Below are 15,564 nucleotides of genomic sequence, written 5' to 3'. Positions count from 1 at the left end.
ACAGTCAGCAGCCTCTTGGCCCCAGTATATAGACAGCCAGCTTTTTCCCTCAGTATAAAGCCAGCCCTTTTGCCCCAGTATATATACAGCAGCCCCTACCCCCAGGATACAGCCAGCCAGGCCATGCACCCTAGTAAATAGCCTGTAGCCCCTGCCCGAGGTATGGCTACAGGCTACTCTGTACTTTTCTACGCCCTCTAGCAGGTCCTCTTCTTGCTTGCGATGCTCTGGCTCTGTGTCCCTGCATGCTGCTGTTGCAAGCACCATGACGTCAGTCTCTTGCTGGTGCGAGCACAGGCACTGTGCAGGAACACAGGGGGGAAGCATTAGAAGAAAGAAGAGGACCTGTTTAGGGGCATTGTAAAGGTGAGTACAGAGTTTTGGGTCTTTTAATAGACTCAAGTATAAGTTGAGTTAGGTTTTTAAGCAAATTTTTGTACTGAAAAACTTGGCTTATATTGAAGTAGAAAGTGTATTTTTACATATACATATTTCTAGTGCGGTTGGACATCATTTACCTTGCATAAACATTTTATTTCTGATTATACAAAAAAACATTATTTTAGTGATTTGTTTTTTGTAAGATAAAACAAAACAAAAAGCAGTTTAAGACAGAATTACATCTTAATTTGTGCCCTGATGTCTTGTGCACCTTTTGTTAAGAGTTTTAGACTGTTTTTAGAAAATTTTACAACCACTACAACAAAAAGAGTGTGGCCTAACGAAAGAGGCTGTAGCTTTTTGGGAAAAAATGGAAAATGGGTGTGCTCCAAAAGCATGCTGAAATTTTGGTGCATTTTTATGCTGTAAACCAGTCAACTAATTGGAGGTGCAAAGCTAAACCAGATAGTCTTAAATCTAGACAGATTTATCATCCAGCATCAGACACTGATCAATCTGGTACATATAATTGGGAAGAAACTGAAGTGCTAAGTAGCTGCCCTGGACAACCTTGTAATTATACCTTTATGTGTTGTCAGTAGAAGCAGGACTGTGAGAAAAAAAACATTTATATTCCAAGATTACAGCTCGTTTTTGAATCACTCTCATGAACTGATGTGTGATATCTATTCAACGAATGGAGCACAGCAAGCACCAGAAATTGAGACTTTTTGTCCCTTTTACGCCACTTTTAAAAAAAATCTGGGCTTGTTGCGGGAACAAGGCAAGCGAGTGCCAGAACATGTTACATGCCAAAAATTATGGTGATTAGACTGGCAAGCAAAGTGCCAATTTTAATACATATAAAGGCGGTCCCCTACTTAAGAACACTCAACTTACATACAACCCCCTAGTTACAAACAGACCTCTGGATATTGGTAATTTATTGTGCTTTAGTCCTAGGCTACAGTGATCAGCTGTAACAGTTATCAATGGTTTCTGTAATGACGCTTTATTGATAATCCTGCTTCTTATGACAACCCAACATTTTTAAAATCTAATTGTCACAGAGACCAAAAAAAGTTCTGGTTGGGATTACAATGATAAAATATACAGTTCCGACTAACATACAAATTCAACTTAAGAACAAACCTACAGACCCTTGTATGTAACCCGGGGACTACCTACATTTCAATAAGGTTGAAACAATGGTTGTTCTTAGTTTTATAATTTACAGTGTTAAAAAAAATTGACATCACCCACAGAATTCTGAAAAAGGGTATTTTGACCCAAATTATATATATATGTATAAATTTTGGTCATTAGTTTTTTTTTGTCCACCAATCAGTTCCTCACTCTTTGGCTATGTAGTATGAGTATTTTGTGATGGATGCATATAAGGTGAAAGCCGTAAAGCAGACAGACATATAAAACACATAGGTCTCATTTTTTTATACTGTAATTTCTCGCAGTCTCAGATTAGAAACATAACCCGTGTGGTAGCTGACATTGAGGTTATTATGCTCACACAATGATGTAATAATGTAATTATAGTGTCTCTTTAAGTCCAGTACGTTTTATGACTTGCAAGTCAAATAGTCTACCATAACTTTTTTCCGATCTATAGCAATGTACTGTATAGTCTAAAAATGATTTAGCAAGCCCAACAAAACGTAGGAAGGAAACCTGCAGTACTTGGATTTCTATATTTTATAGATGGAAGCAGGAACTTGTAGCTTTTATAGGGGGGCGGGGGCTAGAAAGCCGAGAGGTTATTCAGTGTTTGGAACGCACAAGGAAGGAAAAAAAGTTGTTCCATTAAAAAAAGGCAAAATGGCACAAGACTGCTAATAAAGATGTGGATTTAACCAAATGGGAAATCCCTGTATACAGATGTTTTAGTGTGCAAGCGCAAAAGGTCAAAATCCATGAACGTCTTTGTTTCCTATAGGAAATCCTGCATTAACTCCAGGACAGGGTGAAGCTCAGGGCGTGTATGGTTGAAGAGTGTAAAAAGTGAATGTCATCCTGCCAAATCATATCTTAAAATACTTAAAAAGATTTTTGTATGCGGAGGAGGGTTTTTTCTGGCTAAGGTAAGAGAAAGAGGTCTGAAACAAATATTAGCAGTTATCTGAGGGATAATTCATCTGCAGCTGGTTGTACATTATTAGGACCAGAAACAGAGAGCTCAGTTTAATAGTAACTGGTTCACTGCAAATGGATCTGAGTAACTGATCTTATTATTCTTATGACAGATGGAGGACCCTGCAATATCTATTCTGTATCACCTTGTCCTATACCTAATTATATTATATTTTCGCTACTTATACCTATATTTCCAGTCCAAGTGAAATATTTTGAAGTCTATTTGTGCCGTTTTGGCTGTTCTGTATAATATGCTACAAAAAGAACTTCTTCAGTTGAGTGATCTTTTACAACGAAAGAGTGCCACTTAATAAAATGCATATAGACAGGTGATTATCTGCATGTATTCCATTGTGAATCCAGGCAGGGCATTTATCATATCCTTTTTGTGGCGCATTGGTGGGTTTGTGTTTTTTTTTTGTGTACAAAATAACTCCACTTCTCTGCTGATATCCAAAAAAGGATTGAATGGAACAATTACTTAGCATCCTCAAACATAAATCAAACAAGCCAAACCAGTAAAAAAAGGAAATAAGGATTATGATTTGGTTACCTACCATGATACAGCAAGCTAGACCATGCATATTACATTTAAATTTGCTGCAATATGATTTATTGAGTTAAATGTCAAAATAATGTGTTGGAAGGGGGTTAAGGTAACAGGCTTAATTTAAAGATTGATTTAAATATGCGGGACTTAGTGCGGGATTTAACTTTAAAAGTGTGTCGCAAGACATGCACTTCCATGCATCAGGAAGAAGAAGGGGAACTCCGGCGGACCTGAGCGGGGAAGCGACACATGCAGGAAATTGCGCACTCGATCTATGTGAATCGCGCCAGAGTTCCTGATCTTCAGACACTCCGTACCTTGTGAACTCTAAGATAAGGAGGGACCTGCTTCCCTTAGAAATCATCACTGTGAATTTCTTTATTGCTTTGAGCAACAAAGGTAGCTTTTCCTTTTCACCAAAATGTTCACTCCTGGCAGTGTGCGCCCAAACACTGATCCTAGCAGGTGTACCTGCTTTTTTCTTGTCATGGTTCAGTTTCATAATCACAACTGGTGGCTGCAAATAGCTCAGTACTATTGTATTAGGCAAAACTACACCCAAGACTGCAGAAGAAAGCCAAGTTTCAAGACCACTGCAAAATTTGAGTGCAGAATAAATCTACTGAGAAGATCCTCTGACACTGTCTATAAGATTTCTTGAATGTGCCAACAATTTGATGCCTGCAAAAAAGTCTTTTGAATGGGTGATTGGGCAAAACAAAAAGGAAAAAAAAACAAATTGCAACAGTAATTGCTGATAAAATAAGGCACGCTGATTTTGGTGATTGGTCCTGTTGAAGTTGTACATTTGTTGGGGGCAAGAGTCTACATAAGCTTGTCTCCAGAGATACTACTTTGCTGCCTTTGCCTTTCTTCCTCCCAGAAATGTAATGCTATAAATACAAATGTTGCTACATATGTGTTAGTAGGATTCCCTCTCTTTCTATGTATTATAGATCACATAGTAATATATGGAATTAATTAGCCAAACCTGCAATGTGTTAGGGATGGAATGTCCATGTGTCAGTGTCAGGAGTCGAGATATGATATAGCTTGTTGAGGTTTTTTTATGTTGTTATTGGCGTGGTTTTTCTCATACCTTGAGACACATTTAAATGATTTCAGAATACACTGAGATAAATATACTTTTGTGTATTGTGAGTTTTGGAAGGAATATGCATGTCACTGAACCGAGGTGATTTATACAAGCTATGTTTCGATTGTGCATGTGCCAAATTCCAAATCTGCACTTGCATTGCTTCCTGTAGAGCAGCACAAGCAAGTTTCTCACTACCCATATTATATAGGAATTCTAATAAGTTGCTAGCAACAGGTGGCTGGAGGTCTTCTGAGGCAGCACTCTTTATAGGTGTGGAGGAGGAAAGGTTACCACCTTTCCTGGAAATAGATATGTGGCATGTTATTGTGGTCAGTAAAATACAGATCACAAGGCAGACATAAAGAACACATTTAGGACTTCTGGTGTCATCACAGTGAGACTACTAGGAATCAATTTTTATGTAATATAAAGAACTTCTCTAAAACAAATAAATAATTTTCACTATGTAACAGATATTTGCCATATGTTAAAGTAAATCTACTGGCACAGCCAATGCTTTGGTGGTCAATGTTTTGTAGATTCTCCTTGTCTACAGTCGTTTTACCTGTTGTGGCCTGTCTTTAGTACATGTCAGAACTTGCTGAATAGCTCTGCAAGTATTCTGTATGGGATCAGGTTTTTTGATTGTAAAGCACACACAGGGCTGCCCTTGATTGACAGCTGCCTTTTAGGTTCTTTTCCTTGGAGAAAGCGGGGTCAGAGTTTTAGTTTGTCATGTGTGCAGCTGTGGTTTGAGTGATTGATAAACTAGTCAGCTGCTGGGGGTGGCATCCATTACTTCATTTATATTCTGCCCACTTCCATCAGATGATGTTGGTTAATTCTCAGTTTTCCGACACTTGTGTCTTTACTATTGCCACTTGCTTTGATGTTCTGTGTATCTGACATCTGCTTGTTTGCTCGACTATTCTCTTGTTTCTGTGCTGTGTCTCCATCTGGGTTTTGACCCGGTTTTGCCTGATCTTGCTTCTACAGCCCACTTTGTTGTTTTTTTCCATCTGAGTTCGTTCACCCAGTTAGTACTGGAGGCATTTGCAAGGTATTTGCAAGGTATGATAGGTAGGTGACAGGAGTTTAGGGTTTGTGCTCCTTCTCTACCATGGCAGTAGACCTCTGCTTTACCTGTATCTTTTCTGACAACTCTTCAATTGGATTTGCATCAGGCAAAGTTTCTGCCCTGTTTTGGCTATATTCATATCTAAGGTAAAAAAAAACCTTTACCATTAGTAACAGCTTTGAGGATTATTATTTTCTGGGGGCTTTTGTAAAGATCCGTTTCCAGAAATTTTCATCTGTTATGTTTTGTTATTTTTTTTAATACAAAAATATTGTTCTCTCCATAAGATAATACAACACTATGATGGGAAAAATGCATATTGAAGTGATTTCCAAAATGCCCATTGATATAAGTAACCTAAAAACAGGAATGTTTTGTTGCAATTTTTCTCGTCCCATAGTAGATCAGATAAAATAGAAAAAAGCATACAAATACAGTCCTTATTTTGCATTCATTTCTATTTGCCTGTTCATAGCACTACTGGAGTATTTCCATTGTTTTGCTGGAACTTTAATTAAGGATGTCTGTTCCACTTAAGACACTCTGGTAATGAGACTTAACAGGAACTAGTTAACATTACTGCAAAGTCTAGACTATAACCTGACTGAATAACCGTAAACTTTAACCTACAATCATTTGACAGAGAATCTTGACAAATAATTTCAAACTATAATTTAGACTTGGACGTCTGCTTCTGTTTATAGTTCCTTGTGGTAATGTGACCGGCATGATTTTATTCTTTTTCTAGAACAATATTCTCAGACTAAACAATGCTTTGACTAAACCACCACCTTTTGACTTCAAATTGTTTTGTTTTGTTATGTTTTTTTCCCTATAGTTTTACAGTTTTGTACACATTTTGCATGGTTTAATGTGTGTCAAAGTAATTTGACTGCACTGGCAGCACTGGAAGGCCCTAATTTAATTTGAATTAGAAATCATAAAACAAGGCTCCATTTTCACTCAGAGAACTCGGTCACCAGCAATCTCACCCACAAACCACACATGATACCTTTTAGAAGTCTCTATAAGTTTTATGTTCCACTAATGCCTTTATCCATGGGATTAAAGCCAGTATTCTTCTAAAAAAGCCTTTTATTGATGTCCGCTGCTTCAGCCCTGGAGATAGGGAGACCCAGTATATAGTCAAGCTCCCCGCATACTCCTCACTGACACTGTTGAGATTTCCCAAGAGAGGGCTAAGGAGGGAGGTTGATTTCTCTTCACAGCCAGCATCACTATAACTCCCTCCTTCCTGAGGGAGTAATTAATGATGTAGCAGAGCAGAGTCATGCAAAGCCACTGTCTCTCTCACTCCTCTCATAGGAATTCTCTTCAGCCTCTCAGAGGTCTCTGTCTCAGTCAAGGTTCCAGCAAGTTACTGTGTAGTATTTCATACAGCACCTGCAGGAGAAAGTAAAGGAAGCTATTTTTGTGTCTAATTGAATATGGGCAGACAGTACCTAAATACTAGTTCCATACCAGCAACATGGTGGTAGCAGTGATACCTGTCAGTCCGGAACAGGAAGGCAGGGCAGTTCAGGGAACAGTAAATATGCAGGACTCATTTACTGTGGTTGTATGCACCTCAGGTGAGTTGCCTATAAGTATACAACTTATAAACTGATTTTTTAACATTGCAGCCATGGAAAGGCACCATTTATGGATAAGAGCGATGCGTTTTAATCATAGTTTTTAATGAAGTTTTTTTTGGGGTGGTTATTTATTTTAGTTGGTTAGTGATATGCATATCAATTTTATATAAAGGTACATTTATATTTGCATCAGATTCTCTGTTGGTGGCAGATTACATTATAAATGCCTTAAAAATTCTGCAGCATGCACTAATGTTGTTTCCAATAAGCTGACACTATGATTAAAACCCAAGCTGTAAGTCAATACGATCTGGCAAGCATCATTGTATGTCATTTTACAGATTCTTGTGGTCGAACAGAAAACCAGAAGTGTGAACACAAATGTGGACACAGAACAAGTCAAGAATATACTTGATAAAGCGAAAAAGCTTGATATTTGTATTCCCCAATTACAGAAATATGGAATGTATTTGTTCTTATTTAAATATAGATTCCACGGCTTAAAGAGGTTGTTTAGTCACTAGTTATCCCCTAAGAACAGGATAAGGAATAACATGCTTATCAGTGGAGATTCCAGTGGTGGGGTACAGCGCTCGCCTATCTCCGTTAGCGCCATTATTAATAGAGCAGCAGGACATATGTGTGACTGGCTGCACTGTTCACTTGGGGTACAATGGACCCTCGTCCTAGTGATCCATTGGGTCCCATCACTGGGACAGATCAGCAAGTTAATGGTTGAAATTTCATTTTAGTGGCTGGGCAACCCCTTTATTTACAAACAAAAATGTTAAGTAGGAACTGTAAAAAATCTGTAAACAAACCTGCCAAAATTTTATTAAAATGGACATGATCACTCATTTTAGAAATTTCTTACAGAAGCTGCGAAGGAAGGAACATACGATACAGGACGTGCAGCAATGTGGTAAGCTGTTTTCTGTTTTCCCTAAAATTGTGCTTCAATTTGCAGCTACAGCTATACTGTATAAATGTCTCTGAATAATTACAAAAAAGTGTCACTCAACAGTGTTGTATGAGTTTGTCATAGCCATTGCAGTGCTGAATGGAAGGTGTCTTCACTCACTCTCTCTCCAGAGATCAGGCAGAATAGTCTGCCGGATCATTGAGCTGCTCAATCCTCTTTATACCTGGCAATATTTTGCACTTATAGGAATGATGATTTAGCCTTGAGGGTTGTGTAACCCAGTGGACTTCAGGTATGCAGCTTGACCTACCATTACATTGTTGAGGTACTTAAATATTTACAGGATGTAACATGGTTCTGCATTTCCTGGCCGAAAGAAGCAGTGCCCAGGATGCAAATGCCCATCAATAGATAAAACCGTAATTGCAACAGTAAAAACCAGGAAATCCTCTCTGGGTATTACTCAGAAAACATTTTCCTGGGAAACACTTCTATAAATAGCATATCCACCACAAGTAACAGTGCCAGCCCTATACTATATTGTGCACTTCCTCTTGACCTATGAGCTGTCTCTTTATCTCTGTTCTATCTACCATAACACTACAGTCATGAGGAATTGCTATGTATTCCAATTTTTTGGATAGATTTCAGTAAAACTTGGCCGTGTGACAGTGTCAGTAAACTAAATGCCAAGAATTTTGTGGAACAAAATGCCACTTCAGAAAGTCACACTATGCAAATGAGTCATAAATGTATTTTTAGTTGCAGAATAAAAACTGATAAAACACGACTGCAACCCATTTATCCAATCTTATGACTAATGTGCAACCCTATTGTATTGTTATTTAATGGCGGTGATTGTAGTCTACATTTTATACTGTAATGTTTAATAAGTGAAGACCTGTTGGCCTCAAGGGAAAAAATTAAAAAAAATACTCAAAAGGGGCCAAAGAAGCTAAATGTGTGTCAGTCTTAATGAGTTGTTCAGTCTCTGGCTGCTGTAGATTTCTTAAATAATCTAAAAAATAGGGCTTGCAGAAAACCACTAAGCCACTTCATTCCTTAGTGCACCGCACTTACTTTTTGGAGCAGATGGACCAGAACGTTGCAATTTCAATTGTGTGTGCCAGAAATTGCAACATTTTCATGCCTTACACTTACAGGCAAGAAACTTGGCCCCAATATTTTCTACTTGCCATATGTGCATACAAGACCTCCTCTTAGATGTAATCTGTTATAAATGTTGTGCTTGGTTATATTGTTGAGTTATTCATAGGATAAGTCATCAATATCAAATTTTGGAGAATTTGACACCTGAGTTTCCCTACCAGCTGATTGCACCCTCTGCCAGACAATAGATGAGATTATCTGTCAGCTGTATATTGGGTGACCCTGAGAGCCCCATTCATAGAACTAACTCTACTTCTCTTTGCTGTTGAAGCTTTGGTACCCGAGGGATGACTATTTTTGCATCTATAGTCTAAAACATCAAGAGAGAAGGTATAATAATTAGCTCACCCTCCTCATATAAAGAGATCATAGCTTCCAGGCTAGAAAAATACCCCCTACATCAGTGATAGCAAACCTTTTAGAGGTCGAGTCCCCAAACTGCAACCCAAAAGCTGCATATTTTTGCAAAGTACCAACACAACAATTCAAGCAATAACTTATTACAATCTTCATAGCTTTTAATGGGCCCGAGGGCACCAATATCTTTGTCTAAAGGAGAAGAAATTTGGATTGCCACTGGAGCTTCCCTTGATAGCCCCCTGAACAGGAAGATTCAGGGGTAGCACAGGAGGGGCTCCAATGATAACTTGACCCTGTCCACACCCCCTCTCTCTTCCTGCAGTCTCAGGTAGACCAGGATGCTTTACATTAAAATAATGCTAAGCATGGCAAGTCCTGGGACTGCAGGAGGATCCCTGTCTGGCAAACTCTGCCATGGGGCAACAGCCTGAGTGCCCACTGAGAGGGCTCTGAGTGCCACCTCTGACACCCGTGCCATAGGTTTGCCCCCACTTCCCTACATATTTCAGGGATCCTCTTTTCAATAGTGTATGTTACTCGATCAAATCTACATAAAAAACTGTAAACATTATGTTATGGCATTACCTGGCCTAGAGTTTAGTGCAGCACCACTAGTTCACATGATTAAGATTCTTAAAGGATTGCTCAGGATACAGGCTGAACAGTCTAGAGTACATTTTGTTTTCTCTGAGACATTTACTCATGTGGTGCTATTGAAATGTTTGTAATTTAACATTTTCTATATTTTTGTAATGGCATATAATTTGCCAGGAAATTTTGTGACCTTTTAAATCTGGCTTCATATTCCCATGTCTCAGACAAGAGTCACAAATTATCAGAATTATGTTTTTGTTTTGTTTGTTTTTTTTGCATACAGTTATACAGTCCACTGTCATGGAGAATTTGTAACTGGCAAGTAATAAGAGCATAAATGTGGAGTTAGTTAAAAGGTGTTCACACACTCACTATGGAAATAGACCATTATAATAGGAAATAACTGTAGTTTAGTGTCATAAATAGTGGAGTCATTGCCTTAATAATAAGCTCCCTTGGCAGTTTCAGTTGACACTCAGGGCCAAGCATTTACAGATACACAAAAAATGTTGCACTTTATATCATTTAATAACTGCTATTCAATAGACCTGTAGCCTGTATTATAAGTAACACAGGAAGTTATAAGGAGGACCTTTACTGTGTGAAAAACAAAAATGTTTACAACAAAGCAACAATAGCTTTAAAGGAAACCCACCACCACAGATCTACCTATTAAGGTAGATCCGGTGGTAGGTGCCTTTAATGTATGTAAGGATAGCAATTTTAAAGGCTAATCTTTTAGTCCCCTTTATCTTTTTTAATCTTTATAATGCTAATTTACCAAAGAGGCTACTGGGGTGTGGAGCAGCCGTAACCAGAATAGCCTGAGTTCCATGCACAGGAGCTCCGGTTTTGGACCCAAGACCACACAGCCAGCGGCCCGCATTCTGCACATGTGCAGAGCATCGGCTTTGCGGATGAGTGCACGCAGCTCCTTGTATCTGCACGCTGAAGATGTCTGGGAAGGAGGATCAAGGAGGCTACTGGGGCGTGGAGTAGCCGTGCCGTGTAGCCTCAGCTCTGGCTACTCCACGCCCCAGTAGCCTGTTTGGTAAATTAGCATATTATCTCAATTAAAGATTGAAAAAGATAAAGGGGACTAAAGAATTAGCCCTTAAAAGGGCTATCCTTACATACATTAGAGGTAGATCCGTGGTGGTAGGTTTCCTTTAACATTTTTTTTTTATTTTCACTTTCATTATCTTGCATTATCTTGCAGTACAGTTTCCACTTTGACCACTGGGTCTCAAGATAAACTGACACCTCCCGGACTGTAGAGTCCAATTTTCAGTATTCATATCCTCATCAGATAGCACTGACATACAGATAACACAGAATCCTATTATATATAAAAAGGTGATGATCTCAACTCCACTCTTGTAAAGGGATTAAGATTAGCTAGTGTAGATTTGAGTTTCTGACACATGGAGATGTGCCAAATTTATTCTGAGGCATTTATTTTATGCAATTTATATTGTAAGCAGAGGGTCCCTATCTCTTGGCCAGAGTGGAGAGTATACAGGGAACCCAATAATTTCAATATACACTGTGTAATGCTTGATTTCCCCTGTGGTGCCACAGCAGGAAAACTGGATACTTTCTGACCCAGTGTCCCACAAGTTATAGCTGATCACTGGAAGAGGACGCATGAGACACAAGAAGATCAGATTAATGTCAAAAGGAAGTAGAGATTGTAAAAAATAGTGCACAGTTGAAAAAGCTGTTTAAAACATGTAGATTTTTTTTATTCTCTGACCCCGAAGGATAAAATACCTAAAGTAAGACTCGCAGACTGCAGATGTCTCTGACATTCTTTTATTTCCCACCCACGTTTATCACATAAATTGTAATTTTGGGCAAAGTTTCTGAGCACTGCAATATAACAGAGCCAGTGCTCCAGATTGAATGGAATTTATCTGCTCTCCTTTAGGAACTGACACTGAGCACATTGTAGTAGAACATTACAGTTGTATAAATGTGAACTCATCTATGATAATTAAAAATAAGCAGAAATGTAGATATTATTGCTACTTTATTAAACAAGACTGAAATATCACATGGTCATAACCTTTGCTGTTACACTCATATTTAACTCACATGCTGTCCATTTTCTTCTGATCCTCCTTCAGATGGTTCTACTCCTTCATTGTAGTCCACCTGTGTTTAATTGAACTGATTGAACTTGATTAGGAAAAACACACACCTGTCTATAAGACCTCACAACAGTGCATGTCAAAGCACATCAGAATCATGAGGTCTAAGGAATTGCCCAAGGAGCCTAGAGAGAGAATTGTGGCAAGGCAAAGATCGGGTCAAGGTTACAAAAGAATGTCTTTAGCACTCAATGTTCCTAAGAACACAGTGGCCTCCATAACCCTTAAATGGAAGGAGTTTGGGAAGTCAACAACTGTTACTTGACATCGCTATCTAGCCAAACTAATCAATTGTGGGAGAAGAGCCTTAGTGATAGAGGTAAAGAAGATGTCACTGTGGCTGAGCTCCATGTGGCTGAGCTCCAGAGATGCAGTAGGGGGATGGGAAAAAGTTCCACAAAGTCAACTATCACTGTAACCCTCCATCATTAAGGACTTTATGGCAGAGTGTGCCAACGGAAGCCTCTCCTGAGTGCAAGACATATGAAAGCATGCATACAGTTTGCAAAAAAAACATGAAGGAATCCCAGACTGTGAGATATAAGATTTTCTGATCTCATGAGAAGAAGTTTTACCTTTTTGGTGTCAATTTTAAGCAGTATGTGTGGAGAAAACCAGACACCGCTCATCACCTGCCAAGTACTAACCTGATAGTGAAACATGCTGGTGGCAGCTTCATGTTATGGGGGTGTTTTTCAGCTGCAGGGAGTGGAAGACTGGTTGCAATTGAAGGAAAGATGAATGTGGCCAAGTAGAGAAATATCCTGGGTGAAAACCTCTTACAGAGTGCTCTGGACCTCAGACTGGGCCAAAGGTTCACCTTCCAATAAAACATTGACCCTATGCACACAGCTAAAATAACAAAGCATTTGCTTCAAAACAACGCTGTGACCATTCTTGACTGGCCCAGCCACAGCCTTGACCTAAACCCAATTGAACATCTCTGAAGAGACATGAAAATGGCTGTCTACCAAGGTTCATCATCCAACTTGAGGGAACTGGGGGAGATCTGCAAGAGAGGAATGGCAGGGGATCCCCAAATCCACGTGGGAAAAACTTTATTCCCAAGAAGACTCGTGGCTGTACTAGCTCAAAAGGCGCTTCTACTCAATACTGAGCAAAAGGGTCTGAATACTTATGACTATGTGATATTTCAATTTAATAAATTAGCAAAATATCTACATTTCGTTTTTTTCCGTTAAGATGAGGTGCAAAGTATACATTAATGAGCAAAATAGGGGAGGAATACTCCAATAGGTTTGAAATACTCAAGAGAAAGGAAATCTTTAAAAACCCTTAAACCCAATGGATTGAATGAAATCTCTGAAACGATACTAGTTTAAATTCTCACTCCATCGAACAACCTGATCTTCTTAGGATACAAAGATCGCTGGTTGCCAACATATAAAAAACATAGTCTTTCTAGACATATAGAATCAAAACACAAAGACAATCATACCTACAGCATCATACCCATCGATCATATAGGGGAGGAATACTCCAATAGGTTTGAAATACTCAAGAGAAAGGAAATCTTTAAAAACCCTTAAACCCAATGGATTGAATGAAATCTCTGAAACGATACTAGTTTAAATTCTCACTCCATCGAACAACCTGTTCATTCATCCACCTACAAACCCTGCATTCTGGTCTCCGTGTCTTTGAGCCGGCACCAGACATGCTCGACCCCACACCTTCTATTTACACCAGTCATCCAAACATCCAAGTATACAACTGCTCCATCTTTATTACTTTTGATACTGGTTTCTCTTTATTTTTTTCATGTGCAGTCATAAAACATTGACAATTGTAATCCATCTAATGCATAAATATTTATGTTCTTGCTGTTCAATAGGATTGTCCAGCAGAATCTGGAGATTTTCGGGCGCAACAGTGCTCTGCCCACAATGATGTCAAGTACCAAGGACATTACAGAGAATGGCTCCCAGTTCACAATGACCCTGAGAACCCATGTTCTTTAAAATGTCAAGCTAAAGGGACATCTCTTATTGTTGAACTTGCTCCTAAAGTTCTGGATGGTACCCGCTGTTACACAGAGTCCTTGGACATGTGCATAAGTGGTTTATGCCAGGTGAGTACATTAAAGCTATTATAAGTAATACCCCATTGAAATTAAATAAAATATGCATATGATAAAGATATTAAGGTATAATTTGGAAAACAACCATGTCCTGAAAAGTCATCATTCGAGAACTGGTTGCAGAGAATATACATTCACCGGCCACTTTATTAGGTACACCACACTAGTAACGGGTTGGACCCCCTTTTGCCTTCAGAACTGCCTCAATTCTTCGTGGCATAGATTCAACAAGGTGCTGGTCCATATTGACATGATGGCATCACACAGTTGCCGCAGATTTGTCGGCTACACATCCATGATGCGAATCTCCCGTTCCACCACATCCCAAAGATGCTCTATTAGATTGAGATCTGGTGACTATGGAGGCCATTTGAGTACAGTGAACTCATTGTCATGTTCAAGAAACCAATCTGAGATGATTCCAGCTTTATGACATGGCGCATTATCCTGCTGAAAGTATCCATCAGATGTTGGGTACATTGTGGTCATAAAGGGATGGAAATGGTCAGCAACAATACTCAGGTAGGCTGTGGCGTTGCAACGATGCTCAATTGGTACCAAGGGGCCCAAAGCGTGCCAAGAAAATATTCCCCACACCATGACACCACCACCACCAGCCTGAACCGTTGATACAAGGCAGGATGGATCCATGCTTTCATGTTGTTGATGCCAAATTCTGACCCTACCATCCGAATGTCGCAGCAGAAATCGAGACTCATCAGACCAGGTAACGTTTTTAAAATCTTCAACTGTCCAATTTCGATGAGCTTGTGCAAATTGTAGCCTCAGTTTCCTGTTCTTAGCTGAAAGGAGTGGCACCCGATGTGGTCTTCTGCTGCTGTAGCCCATCTGCCTCAAAGTTCGACGTACTGTGCATTCAGAGATGCTCTTCTGCCTACCTTGGTTGTAACGGGTGGCGATTTGAGTCACTGTTGCCTTTCTATCAGCTCGAACCAGTCTTCCCATTGTCCTCTGACCTCTGGCATCAACAAGGCATTTCCGCCCACAGAACTGCCGCTCACTGGATGTTTTTTCTTTTTCGGACCATTCTCTGTAAACCCTAGAGATGGTTGTGCGTGAAAATCCCAGTAGATCAGCAGTTTCTGAAATACTCAGACCAGCCCTTCTGGCACCAACAACCATGCCACGTTCAAAGGCACTCAAATCACCTTTCTTCCTCATACTGATGCTCGGTTTGAACTGCAGGAGATTGTCTTGACCATGTCTACATGCCTAAAGGCACTGAGTTGCCGCCATGTGATTGGCTGATTAGAAATTAAGTGTTAACGAGCAGTTGGACAGGTGTACCTAATAAAGTGGCCTGTGAGTGTATGTGATTTGCTTAAAGGCAGTGATGTATCATTGTTTTTTTTTGTCTATGTTTGGTCGCCATATGAACATAGTACAGTACCT

At 39.4% G+C, this 15,564-nt stretch overlaps 1 protein-coding gene across 3 annotated transcripts in view; it reads left to right on the top strand.

Moving 5' to 3' along the window:
- ADAMTSL1 (ADAMTS like 1) overlaps positions 1-15,564 on the top strand; it is a 542,967-nt gene that overhangs the window by 389,067 nt on the left and 138,336 nt on the right. For all 3 annotated transcript variants that reach the window (XM_072154046.1, XM_072154056.1, XM_072154066.1), the window contains 2 exons: positions 7,728-7,773; positions 13,906-14,142. In XM_072154046.1, the coding sequence (XP_072010147.1) occupies positions 7,728-7,773; positions 13,906-14,142 (283 nt within the window). The remainder of the gene's footprint in view (positions 1-7,727; positions 7,774-13,905; positions 14,143-15,564) is intronic.

The sequence above is a fragment of the Engystomops pustulosus genome, chromosome 1 (assembly GCF_040894005.1).
Source record: "Engystomops pustulosus chromosome 1, aEngPut4.maternal, whole genome shotgun sequence".
Taxonomy (NCBI): domain Eukaryota; kingdom Metazoa; phylum Chordata; class Amphibia; order Anura; family Leptodactylidae; genus Engystomops; species Engystomops pustulosus.
The sequence above is the reverse complement of the archived record's forward strand: the minus strand, read 5'-3'. Positions and strand labels throughout refer to the sequence as shown.